The 14,904-nt window shown below is 41.1% G+C and overlaps 1 protein-coding gene across 2 annotated transcripts in view; it reads left to right on the top strand.

Annotated features, from left to right (window-relative positions):
• The first annotated feature begins 1,371 nt into the window (after positions 1 to 1,371).
• Positions 1,372 to 14,904, top strand: part of LOC135337711 (uncharacterized) — a 28,776-nt gene continuing 15,243 nt past the window's right edge. For both annotated transcript variants that reach the window (XM_064533664.1, XM_064533663.1), the window contains exons 1-6: positions 1,372 to 1,500; positions 1,690 to 2,022; positions 7,935 to 8,014; positions 8,196 to 8,389; positions 11,776 to 11,836; positions 11,913 to 12,122. In XM_064533664.1, coding sequence (XP_064389734.1) covers positions 1,695 to 2,022; positions 7,935 to 8,014; positions 8,196 to 8,389; positions 11,776 to 11,836; positions 11,913 to 12,122 — 873 coding nt within the window. In that variant the 5' untranslated portion in view covers positions 1,372 to 1,500; positions 1,690 to 1,694. The remainder of the gene's footprint in view (positions 1,501 to 1,689; positions 2,023 to 7,934; positions 8,015 to 8,195; positions 8,390 to 11,775; positions 11,837 to 11,912; positions 12,123 to 14,904) is intronic.

The following is a 14,904-nucleotide window of genomic DNA, read 5'->3' as shown; positions in this document are numbered from 1 at the left end:
GTATTGATGGAATGTTGTGGACAACTTTTTTGCAAAGGCTGTGTAAAAAATTGGCTACTGGAAAAGAAGACATACCCACATTGCGAGGGGCTAACAAATTTGAGCAAGAGACAGAACTTGGCTGAAAGAAATGCAATAAAACTCGAGGCTAAGTCTATACCAAAGATCAACTACAGCAACTTTCACGCAAGTTTCATGGCCTATATATAACAACTAAACAACTAGGCATGCACCATTGATTCTAACCCTCGAAATACACGAGCAGCTATCAAGAACATCAAAAGCTCTCTAGAGACAATGACCACAATGTGCTAGCACCACTGATGGCACACGATACTATACCTATACCACTAATTAAAGAGTCAGAGTATTATTATAAAGCTCGATCAGCTTCGTTCTACAATGCACCTGTCAATGTCAAGCCCCACCCCTGACATACGAGCAGTATATAGGGGCATTAGTAGGGGGTTACAGTAGACTCTCGCTATTCCGGCTCTCTGAAGTGCGGCCACCTCGATATACCCGCCATTTGGTTTGGCACGGAATGCTAGCTTTATGTTTACTGCACAAAACTCGACCTGAAGTACGGCCACTCGCTATTCCGTATACTGCATGGCCAGTGCTGGCTGCCCCCTTCCTATATACGCCACTCAGTCTTCATTCATCTCATGCAGTATTATGTGGTTACAAATTAAAAGCACAGAAGGACTGAAACCTAAACTGATCATGAAGATTGTGCAGTGGCCAACACACACCTTATCTGGTGTGAGGGGAAAACCATGGATTTCCCCTACTCCTACCCTAGATAAGGGTACCCTAACCTCTGCCCTAACCTTAACCATACTGTATCTAGGCCTTGCCTAGCCTCAACACACGATTAAAGGCCTTGCCTAATTATGCTCAAAATTTTGCCTATTAGTCTAATCTCCAAGTCTCATGCATTGTACCTAATTCTTACCAATTAGTCTTTAATAATTACCCAATAAAAATCATCAAAGAGAATTATACTGCAACATCACAGACGCTTCTACATAATCTTCTAAGGAACTATATTGGTGAAAGAAATCTTAGAAAAGAGTTAACTGATCTACTACGTACACCTTCCATACACGTATATACTAAGTATTAGCGTTAATAGTGCTTCCATATAGCTCATACTTTCTACTAAAAATTGCCTAAATAGGCTAATATTTTTTACTATTAGGCTGGCATAATGCTCAATGCTCCACAGCACCTATTAGTCTCAAAATTATGCTGAGCAAGGCCTAACCATAACCCTAATAATCATAGAATAGGTGGCTGTATCTCAGAAAATAGCCGCGGCTTAAAACGACCTTACCTCGAATCTTTTGGGGTTCTTGTCTCGAGGATAATGAAGGACAATGAATCATTCTGCTAAACCACACCCAAAACGTTATATCCGGCCGTAATAGAAACCTTGTTTGGGAACAGACAGCACTGGCCGGTAAACGGAATAGCGAGTGGCCGTACTACTTCAGGGTGAGTTTTGTGCAGTAAACATATAGCTAGCATTCCGTGCCAAGCCAAATGGCCGGTATATCGAGGTGGCCGTACTTCAGAGAGCCGGAATAGCGAGATTCTACTGTATATATAGCTATACATGCAGCACCTTTAATTTGCATAACTATTATAACTATTGCATGCTTCTCTCTATTCTACACATCCCAGACAAGATGTCTGACTATCTCACAGATGCTGATCTAGCAAAAGTGTACAGAGTTACGTTTGACGCTCGAACCAAGTGGCGAAATATTTTGCTAGCTCTTAACATATCCTCGGCTACTATCGACAGCATAGGTACGAAATGGCAAGACAATCCTGATGACTGTTATCGTGAGGGTCTGTTGGAGTGGTTGAAAGGTTGGGAGAGAAGCTGGGAATCTATGGTGGAAGCTTTGTGCAATCCTACTGTGGGCCACGTTCGCATAGCCAAGACCATCGAGAGAGATCATGTACAGTCATGTACAGGTGAAGACAATCCTACTGATGTGAAGCCAGATGGTAAATTAATTTTCTAAATGCATGAGAAAGCATGCAACTACCTAGCATGCATGGAGCATAAACCAAATGTTGCTATTTTATGGCAGCCATTTTTACTGCATGCATGGAAACCAGACAGTAACCTTAATCTTTCAGTTGTTGTTCAGTTACGAAATGCCATGATCATAATTATGCCTTGAAGGCGTAGCCGCACGAGGGATACGGTAAAGCTGACTGCATGTGTGTGTGTGTGTGTGTGTGTGTGTATTCCAGCTGTAACTGCTCCAAAGGTTGCAATGCGACGAAAACTAACAGCTTCTATAGGCTTCTATAGCCACGTTCTCTTGGATTTTGATTCTTGGATTAGCAAACTAAAGCTTCTTTCTTGAGTTATGGCTAGTTTAACTCACATTGAAGGCTGTTGCAGTCTCTTCATATAGCATCATCCGTTTGCACAAACTTTCTATTCAACATAATGAGTTAGCCTTGCACTAATTATGCCTCGAGGCGTATAGCCGCATGAGGGATATGGTAAAGCTAACTGTGTGTGTGTGTGTATCTGTTCCAGCTCTAACTGCTCAACGGTTGCAATGCGACGAAAACTAACAGCTTCTATAGGCTTATATAGCCATGTTCTCTTGGATTTTGATTCGTGGATTTGCAAACTAAAGCTTCTTTCTCGAGTTATGGCTAGTTTGACTCACATTGAAGGCTGTTGCAGTCTCTTCAGAATCTTTCATAGCATCATCTGTTCGCACAAACTTTCTATTCAACATATAAGTTAGCCTTGCACTAAAGCGCTAGCTTTTATTAGCTACAAGAGTCAGAAAATATCTGTTAAAACAGCTAGCTAGCTCTTGTAGCCATTTGTGAAATTGATCTCTTTGGACACACCCTTTAATTATTCCTGTGGATGTATGCGCATGCACGCTCATTCCCCACATGTGAGAAAATAATATCCAAGATCCAGATCCAGATTCTCCTGGCAGAATCATATTTTTCTTGAGGGCCTGGTAAGCCACAAAACACATACCATATAACAATATAGATAACAATAATTATAGATAACAATATGCACACTACCATAATTATAACAATAATTATAACAATAATTATAACAATAATTATAGATAACAATATGCACTACCATATAACAATAATAATAACAATAAATTATAGATAACAATATGCATGTACACACGTCTTTTCTTTTCAGTTATGATAGATACACTGAACTCCAGACCCTGGTAGAATCAATTTTCTTCTTTCTTGAGGTACTGGTAAGCCACATAGCTAATACAGTAGATAACAACAATAGATGCATGTAAATAAGTCTTTTCTTCTCAGTGAGTTTATAATTATAGATAAGCTAACTTTAAATATAAAATTCATTATAGAAACTACTATAACACTTTGAGCGAAAGCATAACATGGCGAGAGGCATTAGCAAGCGCACGCTTGCAACACTCGTTATATTATAGTTAAACTTTTGGCCTATATAGTGTATAATTATGGCCTCAAGTGGTATTAGACGCGAGAGTAATCTGCATGATAACCACGAGGCGCAGTCGAGTTGATCGATGTAAAGGAACCAGATAAAAATTTGTTAGTCTCACTGCTCCCGTCTCATACAGCATGCAATGTAAACTAAAAGCAGATTGTGACAACCTTCTTTTAGTCTACATTGCTGCAAGGAGTATGCAACTCCCATGCATGCACATTCAATTTTACATCTAGTACTGAATACGTCACTAACACTTGTAGTTGTGTAAACTGTTAGCCATGAATGTGGGCTTGAGATACAAACCATAGTGTGCGTATGCTGATACTAATTAACTACTATACATCTACGCACTCACTTAAAATGCGGTTGAAAGAGTACCGTAGTATGACATACTTACAGACAGTTGCTCTAGCGCTGACCTGATATCATGCCGCTCATGCATGGTCTCGAGGCTATCACAGGAGCACCCTCTGATTCTCTATTAGCTAAGGTCAGGTGCTTCTAACCTCACCTATATTCGTGCACGGCCGTCTTAATATATATTATTCGAGGCTAAGCCGCCACCACTAAACACACTGCAGGGCCGTAGATAGCTTAGGTTTGCAGGGGTGGCAAAATAACAGCTGAAAATTTTACTGGTCGACTGTTATTTCATATCCCCTGAGTATGGCAACTTCCAACTTGCTGTGGCACCAACTTAGAGTAACTAAAACAAGGTAGCTTGAACTAGGAAGGTGCTCCTGCTTCCCAGAGGCCAGTGGAGCTCAGAATTTTACCTAAACAAAAGGTCATAACTTATTCTCAGCAGTCAGCATGCCATCAGATAGCCCTGCCCACATCTCATTGGGCATGTGCAGATCAATAATTTGAGAATGCCAGGGAGGGCAACTGCTCCCCCTGCCCCCCCTCCGCTGTCTACGGCCCTGCACTGCCGTCACCCTTATGTTAAGCCACTGCCACCAAATAAACACCGCCGCTTCCTATAACTTGTTTTGTTTTGGCACTATTCACCTCTCATACAGAGCTAGCTAGCTATATACCGTATTTACTTGATTAAACGCCCTCCTTGAATAAACGCCCATCTTGTTTAAATGCCCAGGGTAAAAGCTCTGTCTTTGTCAATAAACGCCCATCTTAAATAATCGCCCATGTATGGGGCGTGGCACTGTGGGTGGAGCTGAAATAGCACATGGAACCCAGTTGCAAGCAGCATAAAATAATAATACTTTTTATGATGCATTGATGGCAGAGAGAGAGATACTGACACAGAGGGCACTCCTAAGACTTAAAATTTAAGCTGAGAAATAGATTTAAGCTGAGACAGCAGCCCAAGAAGAGCACATTAACTGCTGCTGTGCAAGAGTTTTGAGTAGACATAACAATAAATGCCCTCCTGGATTAAACGCCCTCCTCGTTTAAACGCCCCCTCTAAAGACTTCGATCTGAAATAAATGCCCGGGCGTTTAATCAAGTAAATACAGTACCTATACTATAGGTAGTATTATTAGCTATAAGTTATGTAAACAGATTTTGCTACACACGAGTCCTTCAAAGTAACTGTAACTCGAGAACAAAGTTTAGTTTGCAAATCCACAAATATAGATATTCAAGAAGAAAACATTACTATATACTTCCGCTTGCGCATGCACAAAATGAGGCATAATTACATCCAACTCATAATTTAAGATAGAGCACTAAAGTGCGTGGCACGGATCCCCCCTTTCAGTCTAGCTATTATTATATGCAGCTAGCTTTTTGTAGCTATTGTAATTTAATTCTGCATGTTGTTTTGATGTATCAACTGCTAAAAGAGTATTTAAAGTCACTCAATAGTTATTACCACACTTATAAATACGTCACCACTAATTGATCAACAGCTTTAGGATATATACATACAGCCCCAGGTATGCACATGCAGTTTTCAATTTATTTTTTCAAAAATTAAGTAAAGAGAAAGGAGACCTGATTAACACCACGGTATATACTAAGACTCCAAGCAACGGCAGAAACACGGAAACTGCTCTCCAACAAGATGGCTATAAGCCTCCATGGGTCCATGCATGGGCGTGGTTTAGACACATTGTGTCCAAGAAGAGCTTGCAACTCCAGTAAGGGACGTCGCTTGGACCAAGGAGGCTCTGTAGGAGTCGACGTACTGCTTAACTAGCTCTTTGACAGCTGCAAAATCCTGCATTAGTCTTGCTCTTTTTCAGTGCAGTCTGCATCGTGGATTGAATTATTGCTAGGGGAGGTCTTTCTATAGTCAGCTACAGTCACGTTGGTATAAGTCAGATATACCATACCTACTCGGAGGATATGCATCCATAATATCCTCCTCTACCATGGTTACATATACCCCTCGGCTATGCCTCAGAGTAGCCACGGTAGCGGACCGGAGGATATATGGGTGCATATCCTCCTCTTAGGTGTGGTATATCCTATACTTAGGCTCTATAGTGCTAGCCGACTGTTCGTAAGCAGCCAGCTAGTTCTACGCAAGCCTGTTATGGGACTTCCCCTGGGGATTTTTGCCTAGTCTTATGCAAAATGTGTGACCGGAAGTGAGCATAACTCCCAAAAAAATGCTCACTGTACACAACTTTTAGTTCCAGCGCTAGTTTGGAACCTTTTTCCTGGATCCGCCACTGGCTAGCTCAGTAATGCTGCAGCTTTAGGTGAAAGTCTTCAATGCGTAGGCATCCGGCCTGGGGCTTTGTAGCCTGCCAGGCTCTATGCACCCATCTACTCACGACCGACATTCATTTTCACTGTGCCACCGTTCGTTATAGGTGACATAGCAAGGCAGGCTCTCCTTTTCTTTCTTTCTTTCTTTGTTCCTTTATTGTCTACTATTGTGAGTGTGACAAAGAACAGAAAAAGGAGAGACTGCGATGGAGGCTAGCAAAAACATTATGCAGTTTACCAAATTGTTCCAAATTATTGTCAAAACAGGCAAAAGTTAGAATAAAAATGCAATGTTGAATGAATGGACTCAAAACGTTATTTTTCAGGGGGTGTCGATTCCGACCGCCCTCGAAACACTGGAATCGTGGGTAGTTAAAATTAATGTTTTGAGTCAACAGAAACCGAGAACTAGGCCAGTAGTCGTCTGCTAGAAGACACTGAACTTTGTACTTCTTATGAGCAGTTGGTTCTAATTAGAATAGGGTAGCTCCTCCCCAGGCTGAGTTCTTTCTAAAATAATACTAGGTCGCCTACTAGACCTGGTATTGTGATTGCATCTGGGCGTGATTGGAATTTGCTCAGGCTCATTTTGGCAAATACCTGACCAATGACTCCTTTAGTACGAGAAATGCAACTTCATGCAGCTGTGCAATTAGCTGATTTTGTTCTCTGTGCACTTACAATAGCCTATATGTTAAGTATTTGATCATGATCTAGCTATATCAGTGCCACTTCTACCCATAATTTGCATCTAAAACAGTTCAACAATAGATATATATAGACTATAATAATTATAGCTACAATGATGCCATGTATAGATATTAAATAGGGAAGTTATTTTTAGCTGGGGAGAATATCTGTATGCCTTACATATTTTCACAAGCATTATAATTTCTGCTATTTCTGCGAATGAGAGTAAAATCGCAAAATGTGTACTCGCAGATAATTGGAATCTCAATTCATTGCATTTTCCAATTATCTCTGAGAGTACTAATTAGAAACGCTATGAATAACATTAATTTCACAACTTGAGCAGTATTTATAATACCAGCAAAATGAGCTAAAATGCACAGATTATGTAATAGCCTCGATTCCAGGCCGCGAAGAGAAAGGCGGTCTGGTATACCTTGTATGCGCATGCGCGTACATTACTCCAAAAAGGGGTAATCCGTGTATTTGTGGATACTGTCAGTAATTAAACCGTATACTATTTTGTATTCTAAAGTTGCAGTCCGTTACATAGAAGTATTAATATTGTGCAAAGATAACTGAGTTTCTTACGCCCTTTATTGTATCAAACCAAGTCTCTACTTAACGACACCTACACTATAAGGCTACAGATGTTATAGGAAAAGCATGATGTGTTCCTGTGGGTCCCCTGATGAGGCTATGGTTATAATGCCTGGTCCATATTATGGACCAGGCAAGTCTTCTGCTACCAAATCTTACCTTTATGTTCGACAGGAAGCCATTGCTGAAGATAAAGTAGCTAATGATTACTCCTGAAAGCCTTTAATAAGCTTTAACTCGACACTCAGGAAGTTATTCACTAATGATCTACGAGAGTCCACCACTCTTCCTAGCTGGCAGCTCTAGCTGTCTGGGAGGCCTTCTTAAACTGTTTATTTGATACAGAGCTAGAAGAAGCAACACTGCTGTAATGTTAAAAATGTTAACCTTTTGAAATTATTGCCCGTTTATCGGATTTCACTGTTTTTTTTATCTTCGATACATCTTTCTCTAGAAAACGACGTTTCTAGAGAAACTTCTGCAACAGAAGACATTAAGCATATGTCTGATCCTGGACCAATGCCTTCATGCAAGGTTAGTTTTGAAGTTTAGCATATAAACCTGTTAAGTTGCCTGAAAAAACAGAGCCTGACCATAATTATTTGTATATGCCGCACCCTTATTATCAAGTCAATACTTTGTTGTAGGCATGTGTGAATTCAAGCTACTGATTCGATACTATAATAATAGTGCTGGAATATAATATTATATATAGATGGCGCAGGACCTACTCAAGTCACTAATAGATGCTAAGGTATATATCTCAGGAGAGCCATTGCTGAGTAAAGACACACAGCAGGAAGTGTGTGATATTAACGAGGTTTTCTCTCAAAAGAGTGTGCTGATTAGTGTCTTTGGACTCCATAATGCAGGAAAGAGCACCCTCATCAACACACTGCTAGGAAATACGTATGGAATGCTTGTCCTATAAACTATACCCCCACACTCAATTTATGATCATTATACCCGTATAGCTGGTTAATTTGGCGAATGAGGCAGTTGAATTGAACTATATTTGGCGATTTTAAACTTGACGATCATGCATGCTATGAGTTCGTATTTTGAGCCTAGAGAATGCATATGCACATATTTTTAGTGTTCATTGTGGTCCCACGTCAAAGCACTATATACTGTAAATCTAGTACAACATAGGGCGATCACCAGAGTATGGTCAGGGTCAACCCAGGAAGTGGTTATAGGCTGCGTGCATGGTCTGGAATAACGAGATGTGAAGATATCAGCCCTTAGAAAGGCTATAAACGTAGCAAGCTGATTGTAAGCACAGAAATGTTCAAGCCAGTGCCTTAAAATGCAAGATAGGCTGAGAAACGTAGAAAGTTTGAACATCAGGAAACACAGTCATTGAAACACCAGTTTAGGTTAGACTACAGCAAACGTCATAGCAGAAGTGTAGACAGAGCTACCGGGGCATAACAATACTTGACAAACTGCTTTTTTGGCTTTAATTTAAGCTTAGTTTAAAGACAGATTTGACATCTGAGTCTGCTTATATCTAGATGCCATAGCGCTGCGTTTACAGCGTGGATACTTTATATCGCCTTCACGCAAATAGTGGCAGATTTTTTTATGCTAAAGCTTTGTTGTTGAACTTGCACGTTGGCTAGCTAGCTAACACACACCCTTTATTCGAGGCACGTATTTACAGTAAAGTGATTCCGTGGTACCAGGAAAAATGGAAAATGACTACTAAAGTAGAATATGATTGTAGTTCTTGCTCTTTGCTTCTTTGCTTTAATATCCAGTTCAAATAATTGAAAATACGGCCGGCCGGCTCCGGGTTATAATTATTATAACCCGGAGCCGTATTTTCAAGACTCCATAATAGGCTTCGAATTCCTTGCTGACTTTCCTATGGTGGCCAACAGGGTCACCCGCCTCCTCCTCCGCTACGCCCATAATTTATTAATGTGTGTCGAAGTCCCTGTGGGGCCACGCCCATCTTAGCAGCCGTTCTTTCCAGCTTCTGAGCTTTGTCACTCTGGGATAGCTAGCTCTAGCAGAGGAAGTCAGAGACTCAGGAGAGTTATAAGAATAGCTATTAAACTAGACTCAATTCCAGGCCGATTAAAATACGGCCTGGTACCTATTGCATGGTGATAGTGTGCATGCGTTAGTTTATTCTCCAGAATCTGGGGAATCCCCTTTTTTTCTTTCTCTCATCTATTTTCTATCTTTGTACATCAGCTTAGCTCTCTATTGCGTTGTTCCAGAAGGCTTTCACACTAGTCTGAAGCCAGAAGAGGCTCTCATCTACCTTTATGACGGTTGTATGGTCAGGATGTCTTACCTTGGATCTGTACAGGCTATGGAAAGTGTATGGTGCCTCAAACTTGCGAAGACAACCCAGCTATATATAGGACCATCCTAGATATAGATGAGAGCCTCTTCTGTCTTAAAACTAGTGTTCAAGCCTTCTAGACCAATGCAATAGACAGCAAAAACCACAGCTTCACAGAACTCAGTCATAGAGATAAAGTATTACGGAACGGCATATTCTTAGTAAACGGACTAATTTCCGGTATAATTTACTAAGGTTTTACGTTCGTAGTACGATTACCCATATTCTGGGTAATTTGAAGCGCATGCGCACTATTACCCCTGCGATAGGTACCAGGCCGTATTTTAATCAGCCTTGAATCGAGGCTACTATTAGCTCTAAATTGTGTGTGGGCGTGGCCTCACACTCATACGACCAGCATAAAACACTGTGGCGGAGTGATGGCAGCAGTAAATTGCTGCCACCACCGCCATCACCTCCGCCAGTTTCATGTGAGTGGGGCCACGCCCACATTTTAAAAATTATTAGCTATACCTATACAGCTAGCTAAGTCTCCTGAGTCCTCTGCAGTTCTGCTAGAGCTAGCTGTCTTAGTGATAAAGCTCAGAAGCTGGAAAGAACGGCTGCTAAGGTGGGCGTGGCCCCAGAGGGACTTCGACACACATTAATAAATAATGGGCGTGGCGGAGGCAGGTGACCCTGTCGGCCACCATGCATACTTTCCTGTGATCATAGTCCACAGTGCATGCATGTCTCATGCACTACTAAAACTCAGTTCTCAAAAGTTCTGCATACCTCTATAGTCTAGCCTCGAGACCATCCGTTCGTTATCTTAAAGAACGTCTGGTCAAGTTCTAATGTAGTCCTAGCCTCCTTCACCGGCCTTTGAAAGAAGGCCTGCTATCGACTGCTTGCGCATGCGCCAAATTATTGGATTTTTTCCCGTAAATATTTCTATAATACTATAATATTGGATTTTTTTACCCGTAAATATTTCTATAATACTGGATACATCAGAGAAAATATTCTAAAAGTCATACACAGAGCTATATAGCTAGCTAGCTAGAAACAGAGCTGTGTAGGTTTGTTGTACTGCTATTTTCTTCTGATAGAATCAGTAGCAGTAGTATAGTAGACTTTCACCAAAGTTAGTGTTAAATGGGCGTGGCCTGTCCATATAGGCTCTTATCAGCCGTCACTCCTTTCAGACGATCGTCATCCACACTGTTGCAGGCTGTGAGTCTTTTGTTAACATAGCAGGCTAAGGGTAGCTATCAGAGAATGCTATCCGATGGGCTAGAAACCTTCAATCGAACTTTCTATCTACTTCCTTCAATCCACTTCCTTTCGTTGTGATGTCATAGTTTTACTGAGCATAAACGATGTTATCCAAAGCCCCCAGATACCGGGGGATATTAGCGCATGCGCAAGCAGTCGATACCAGGCCCACTTCCCTAGCGGGAAGTGCGGCCTGGGATCGAGGCTAATGTAGTCCAGGAATTTTTTGGACCGGTAATTACCCGCAACAATCATGCTTTCCTGTGAATATCATTATAATGCTTACAGTAACGTGCAGCTAGCTATAGTATTGTTGTGTTTGCAGTTACTGCAATCATGTTCACAACTACTCAAGCCTAACCACTCGCTGACTCAGCTAAACGAGTTCTACATTGGAACTTGACCAGGCATACTTTCAGATAACGAACGGCTGGTCTCAAGGCTACCTCTAGTCTACTTTAATTTTATAGCTCCTGTTACCTGCTGCTTGTAGCCAGCTTCCAAGGGCCATGCTCATACATACTACCGTATAACTCCTCTGGTGGTTTCCAGTGGCGCAGCCAGGATTTTGGGAAGGGCAGGGCTGGCCAAAGTTCAAAAAAGTAGTTGTATTAGCTGCACATCCCTCGTGCTGAATAGTAATTAAGGTGTATACATAATTATAGTGATGTTTGTGGCTACAGCTGATTTTAAACTGCATGTACATACATTTTTGCAGAATTCTCCCCGAAAACATGATAAACGAGACTGGTGTGACAGTGAAGATAGAACCCATACAGGTAAGTCATATGGTTCTGTATTTTGAGCATAATTATAAGAATAAGGTAAGTTTAACATAATTTTGATTTAACCCAGGGCAAAATGGACACTACTCCTGTGCTCGAAGTGGAAAATGATACTCCTGTGCTCAAAGTGGAAAATGATACTCCTGTGCTCAAAGTGGATTTTAATACTCCTGTGCTTGAAATGGAAAATGATGATATGGTGATCATTTCCATAGGAACAGATAGCATTACAGAGACCATCAAGGAGCTGAATAAAAATTCCCGGAGGAATGACCTGACCGTAAGTATTTAGTGCATATACATTGCTCCTACATACACACGAATATATAATAGAGCTTTTAAACTAAATGCTATGCCTCAGTGCTCGCGTGCGCCATAGGCATACGGTATAGTGTGTGCATGTATATGCTTAAGTACTCTATCTGCTCGACAGTTGCTACAAGTAATAGCTTCTATAATTTAGCTAGATTTTGACATTGATTACTTCATTCTCCGGTTATGGCTTGTTTTGCATACTTTGAAAAAGCCATTGCAGCCCGTACATTGTAAGTGCCAACTTCCCAACCACAAAACACGGGTGTGTTGCGCATCAGGGGGTGGGTACGGAAAGGGAGGTGTGGTTGGAGGTAAACCTTTTGGAGAATGTATATGCATGCGCTTCACTAGCTTTCTGTGCCGTATGTAGGGGTTGGTAGATTATATGCTCGAGATATTACCTATTATGCATTATTTTATGCTCAAGTTAACAGCTTATTATTCTTTTCAAATTGCCTATTATTCTTTTCAAATCGCCTATTATTATGCCTCGGTGCGCATGCGCAAGTGAGGTATACGGTAGTGTGTTTGTGTGTGTGTGTGTGTGTGTGTGTGTGTAGACTGCTACAGCTGCTCAAGGATGAATCAAGTGCGAGTAAGAGTTTCTATAGGCTTCTAGTCATGTTTACTTGGATTTTAATTCGTGGATTTTCAAAATAATGCTTCGTTCTCGAGTTATGCCTAGTTTTGTTTACCCCCACCCCCGGTACTTGGAATGCCATTGCAGCCTTTTCAGAAAAGCACGTAGCCAAACTTTTTTACCGAGTGTTGCTACTGTACTTAGTAGTTAGCTCTGCACTAGAACGCTAGCTATATATTGCTAGCTGCAAGAGTGAGGAAGAGAGCTGCAAGGCTCTTCTATAATGCAGCCATTAATTTTAGACTTGAACTTTCGGCATCGATCGTTTTTAACAACAATCATGGTCAATCATTACCCACTCCTGAGTTGTTGCATGCAGCAAAATTAAATTGTTTATCACGTGTAAAAGCAGCTTTATGTTATGTAGCTTTGGCATCTCCAGAATTATGCAGGATATACGGTGGCCCTGAGCGCTACTAGTATAGTTCACCTTAGCTACTCGATAGTTCACCTACCTTAGCTACTTCGGAGTTGACCTTTGAACTGTATAATTAATGCTGCTGTAGCCATGCTCTACATAGCGACTAGGTACTGAGGATTATCTAACAGCAATGCAAGACGAGAGTACCACACCATTGTATAGTACAGAATTCTATGACGATTGTGCTGTGATGCCATGGGATTAGGCATATAGACCTACAGAGAGGGGAGGGGGAGAGAAGAAAGAGATCTCCTAATTCTATTGATTTTTGCCCCCAGACTAGAGTAAACCACCGATTATCAAACACGTGCTATTTTCGAACGCTTGTTCTCGAGGACAACGGCTCAGAGCACTAAGCTGATAGTACCTAGGTATAGACAAGGTAAGGCTCTATTCAAGTCTAAACTCACGGCCAACAAAAAGCTTCTTCGGCGGAGTGACAGGGCCAAATACTCAACTATTGGAACAGATTTAGTTCGAACATAGCCATGATTCTTCGAACTCTCTCTCTCGTATCGACAGAAGGCTCTAAGCAGCTAGCTACAATGCATGACCGTAATCTACAACTAGTAAACTATGTACAGCTCTGGTTTCGAGGTCTGACTTCAAACCGTTAGACAATGGTGGCCTTTTGAAAAAGTCCAGTATTGCCATCAAAATCCAAACGATTAATACCTTTTTATCATAATCTCCATTTTTTTCCTAAAGTTGCAGTATTACGTCATGGCAATACCGGAGATCATAAAGAAAAAGGCAATAATCGTTCGGATTTTGATGGCAATACTGGACTTTTTCATGCATTGTAGCTAGCTGCTTAGAGCCTTCTGTCGATACGAGAGAGAGAGTTCAAAGAATCGTGGCTATAATTATGTTCAAACTAAATCTGTTCCAATAGTTGAGTATTTGGCCCTGTCACTCCGCCGGAAGAAGCTTTTTGTTGGCCGTGAGTTTGGACTTGAATAGAACTTTACCTTGTCTATACCTAGGTACTATCAGCTTAGTGCTCTGAGCCACTGTCCTCGAGAACAAGCGTTCGAAAATAGCACGTGTTCGATAATCAGTGGTTTACTCTAGTATTGTGTTGATAACATGTAACTTTCAAATGAATCACTGAAGTGTGATACTCTCGTCTTGCATTGCTGTTACCCATAGGGTAGAACTGACCGGATGCTCATGATCAGTACCTGTATACATACATTACATACATATGCAGCTCTCATTAATATTGATCTCTAGTCCTGATAGCTGGAGCCACGCCCACTAATTTAGTCTGCTATTGTTTACAGTGCAGCTAGTTATCTAGCTCATACTCCAGAGGTATGTACATTTTGCAGATCACTTGCTGAAGCATATTAAGACTAATCTACACCCTTACATAGGACTATATATACTTCATAACCATAATTATGTCAATGGCGGCATGCACTAGCATACAAACTTCTCCCAACCAGATTAGCACAGTTATGAAGTACTGTAGCATCTGACATGTTTGTATAGTGCCTCCAAATGCATGGTTATATAGACTGGGTAATTATTTTAGGGTGGGTAATTTAGACACAATACTGTATTATTATGAACTCACTGAGAAGGTTAATATGACTCTTGTACTGCATGGGTTTAACTTACCCATCTCAGGAGCGTAGCCAGGATTTTTTGGAAGAGAGTGCAAAACTTATCAGCCGCGCA

The sequence above is a fragment of the Halichondria panicea genome, chromosome 6 (assembly GCF_963675165.1).
Source record: "Halichondria panicea chromosome 6, odHalPani1.1, whole genome shotgun sequence".
NCBI lineage: Eukaryota > Metazoa > Porifera > Demospongiae > Suberitida > Halichondriidae > Halichondria > Halichondria panicea.
The sequence above is the reverse complement of the archived record's forward strand: the minus strand, read 5'-3'. Positions and strand labels throughout refer to the sequence as shown.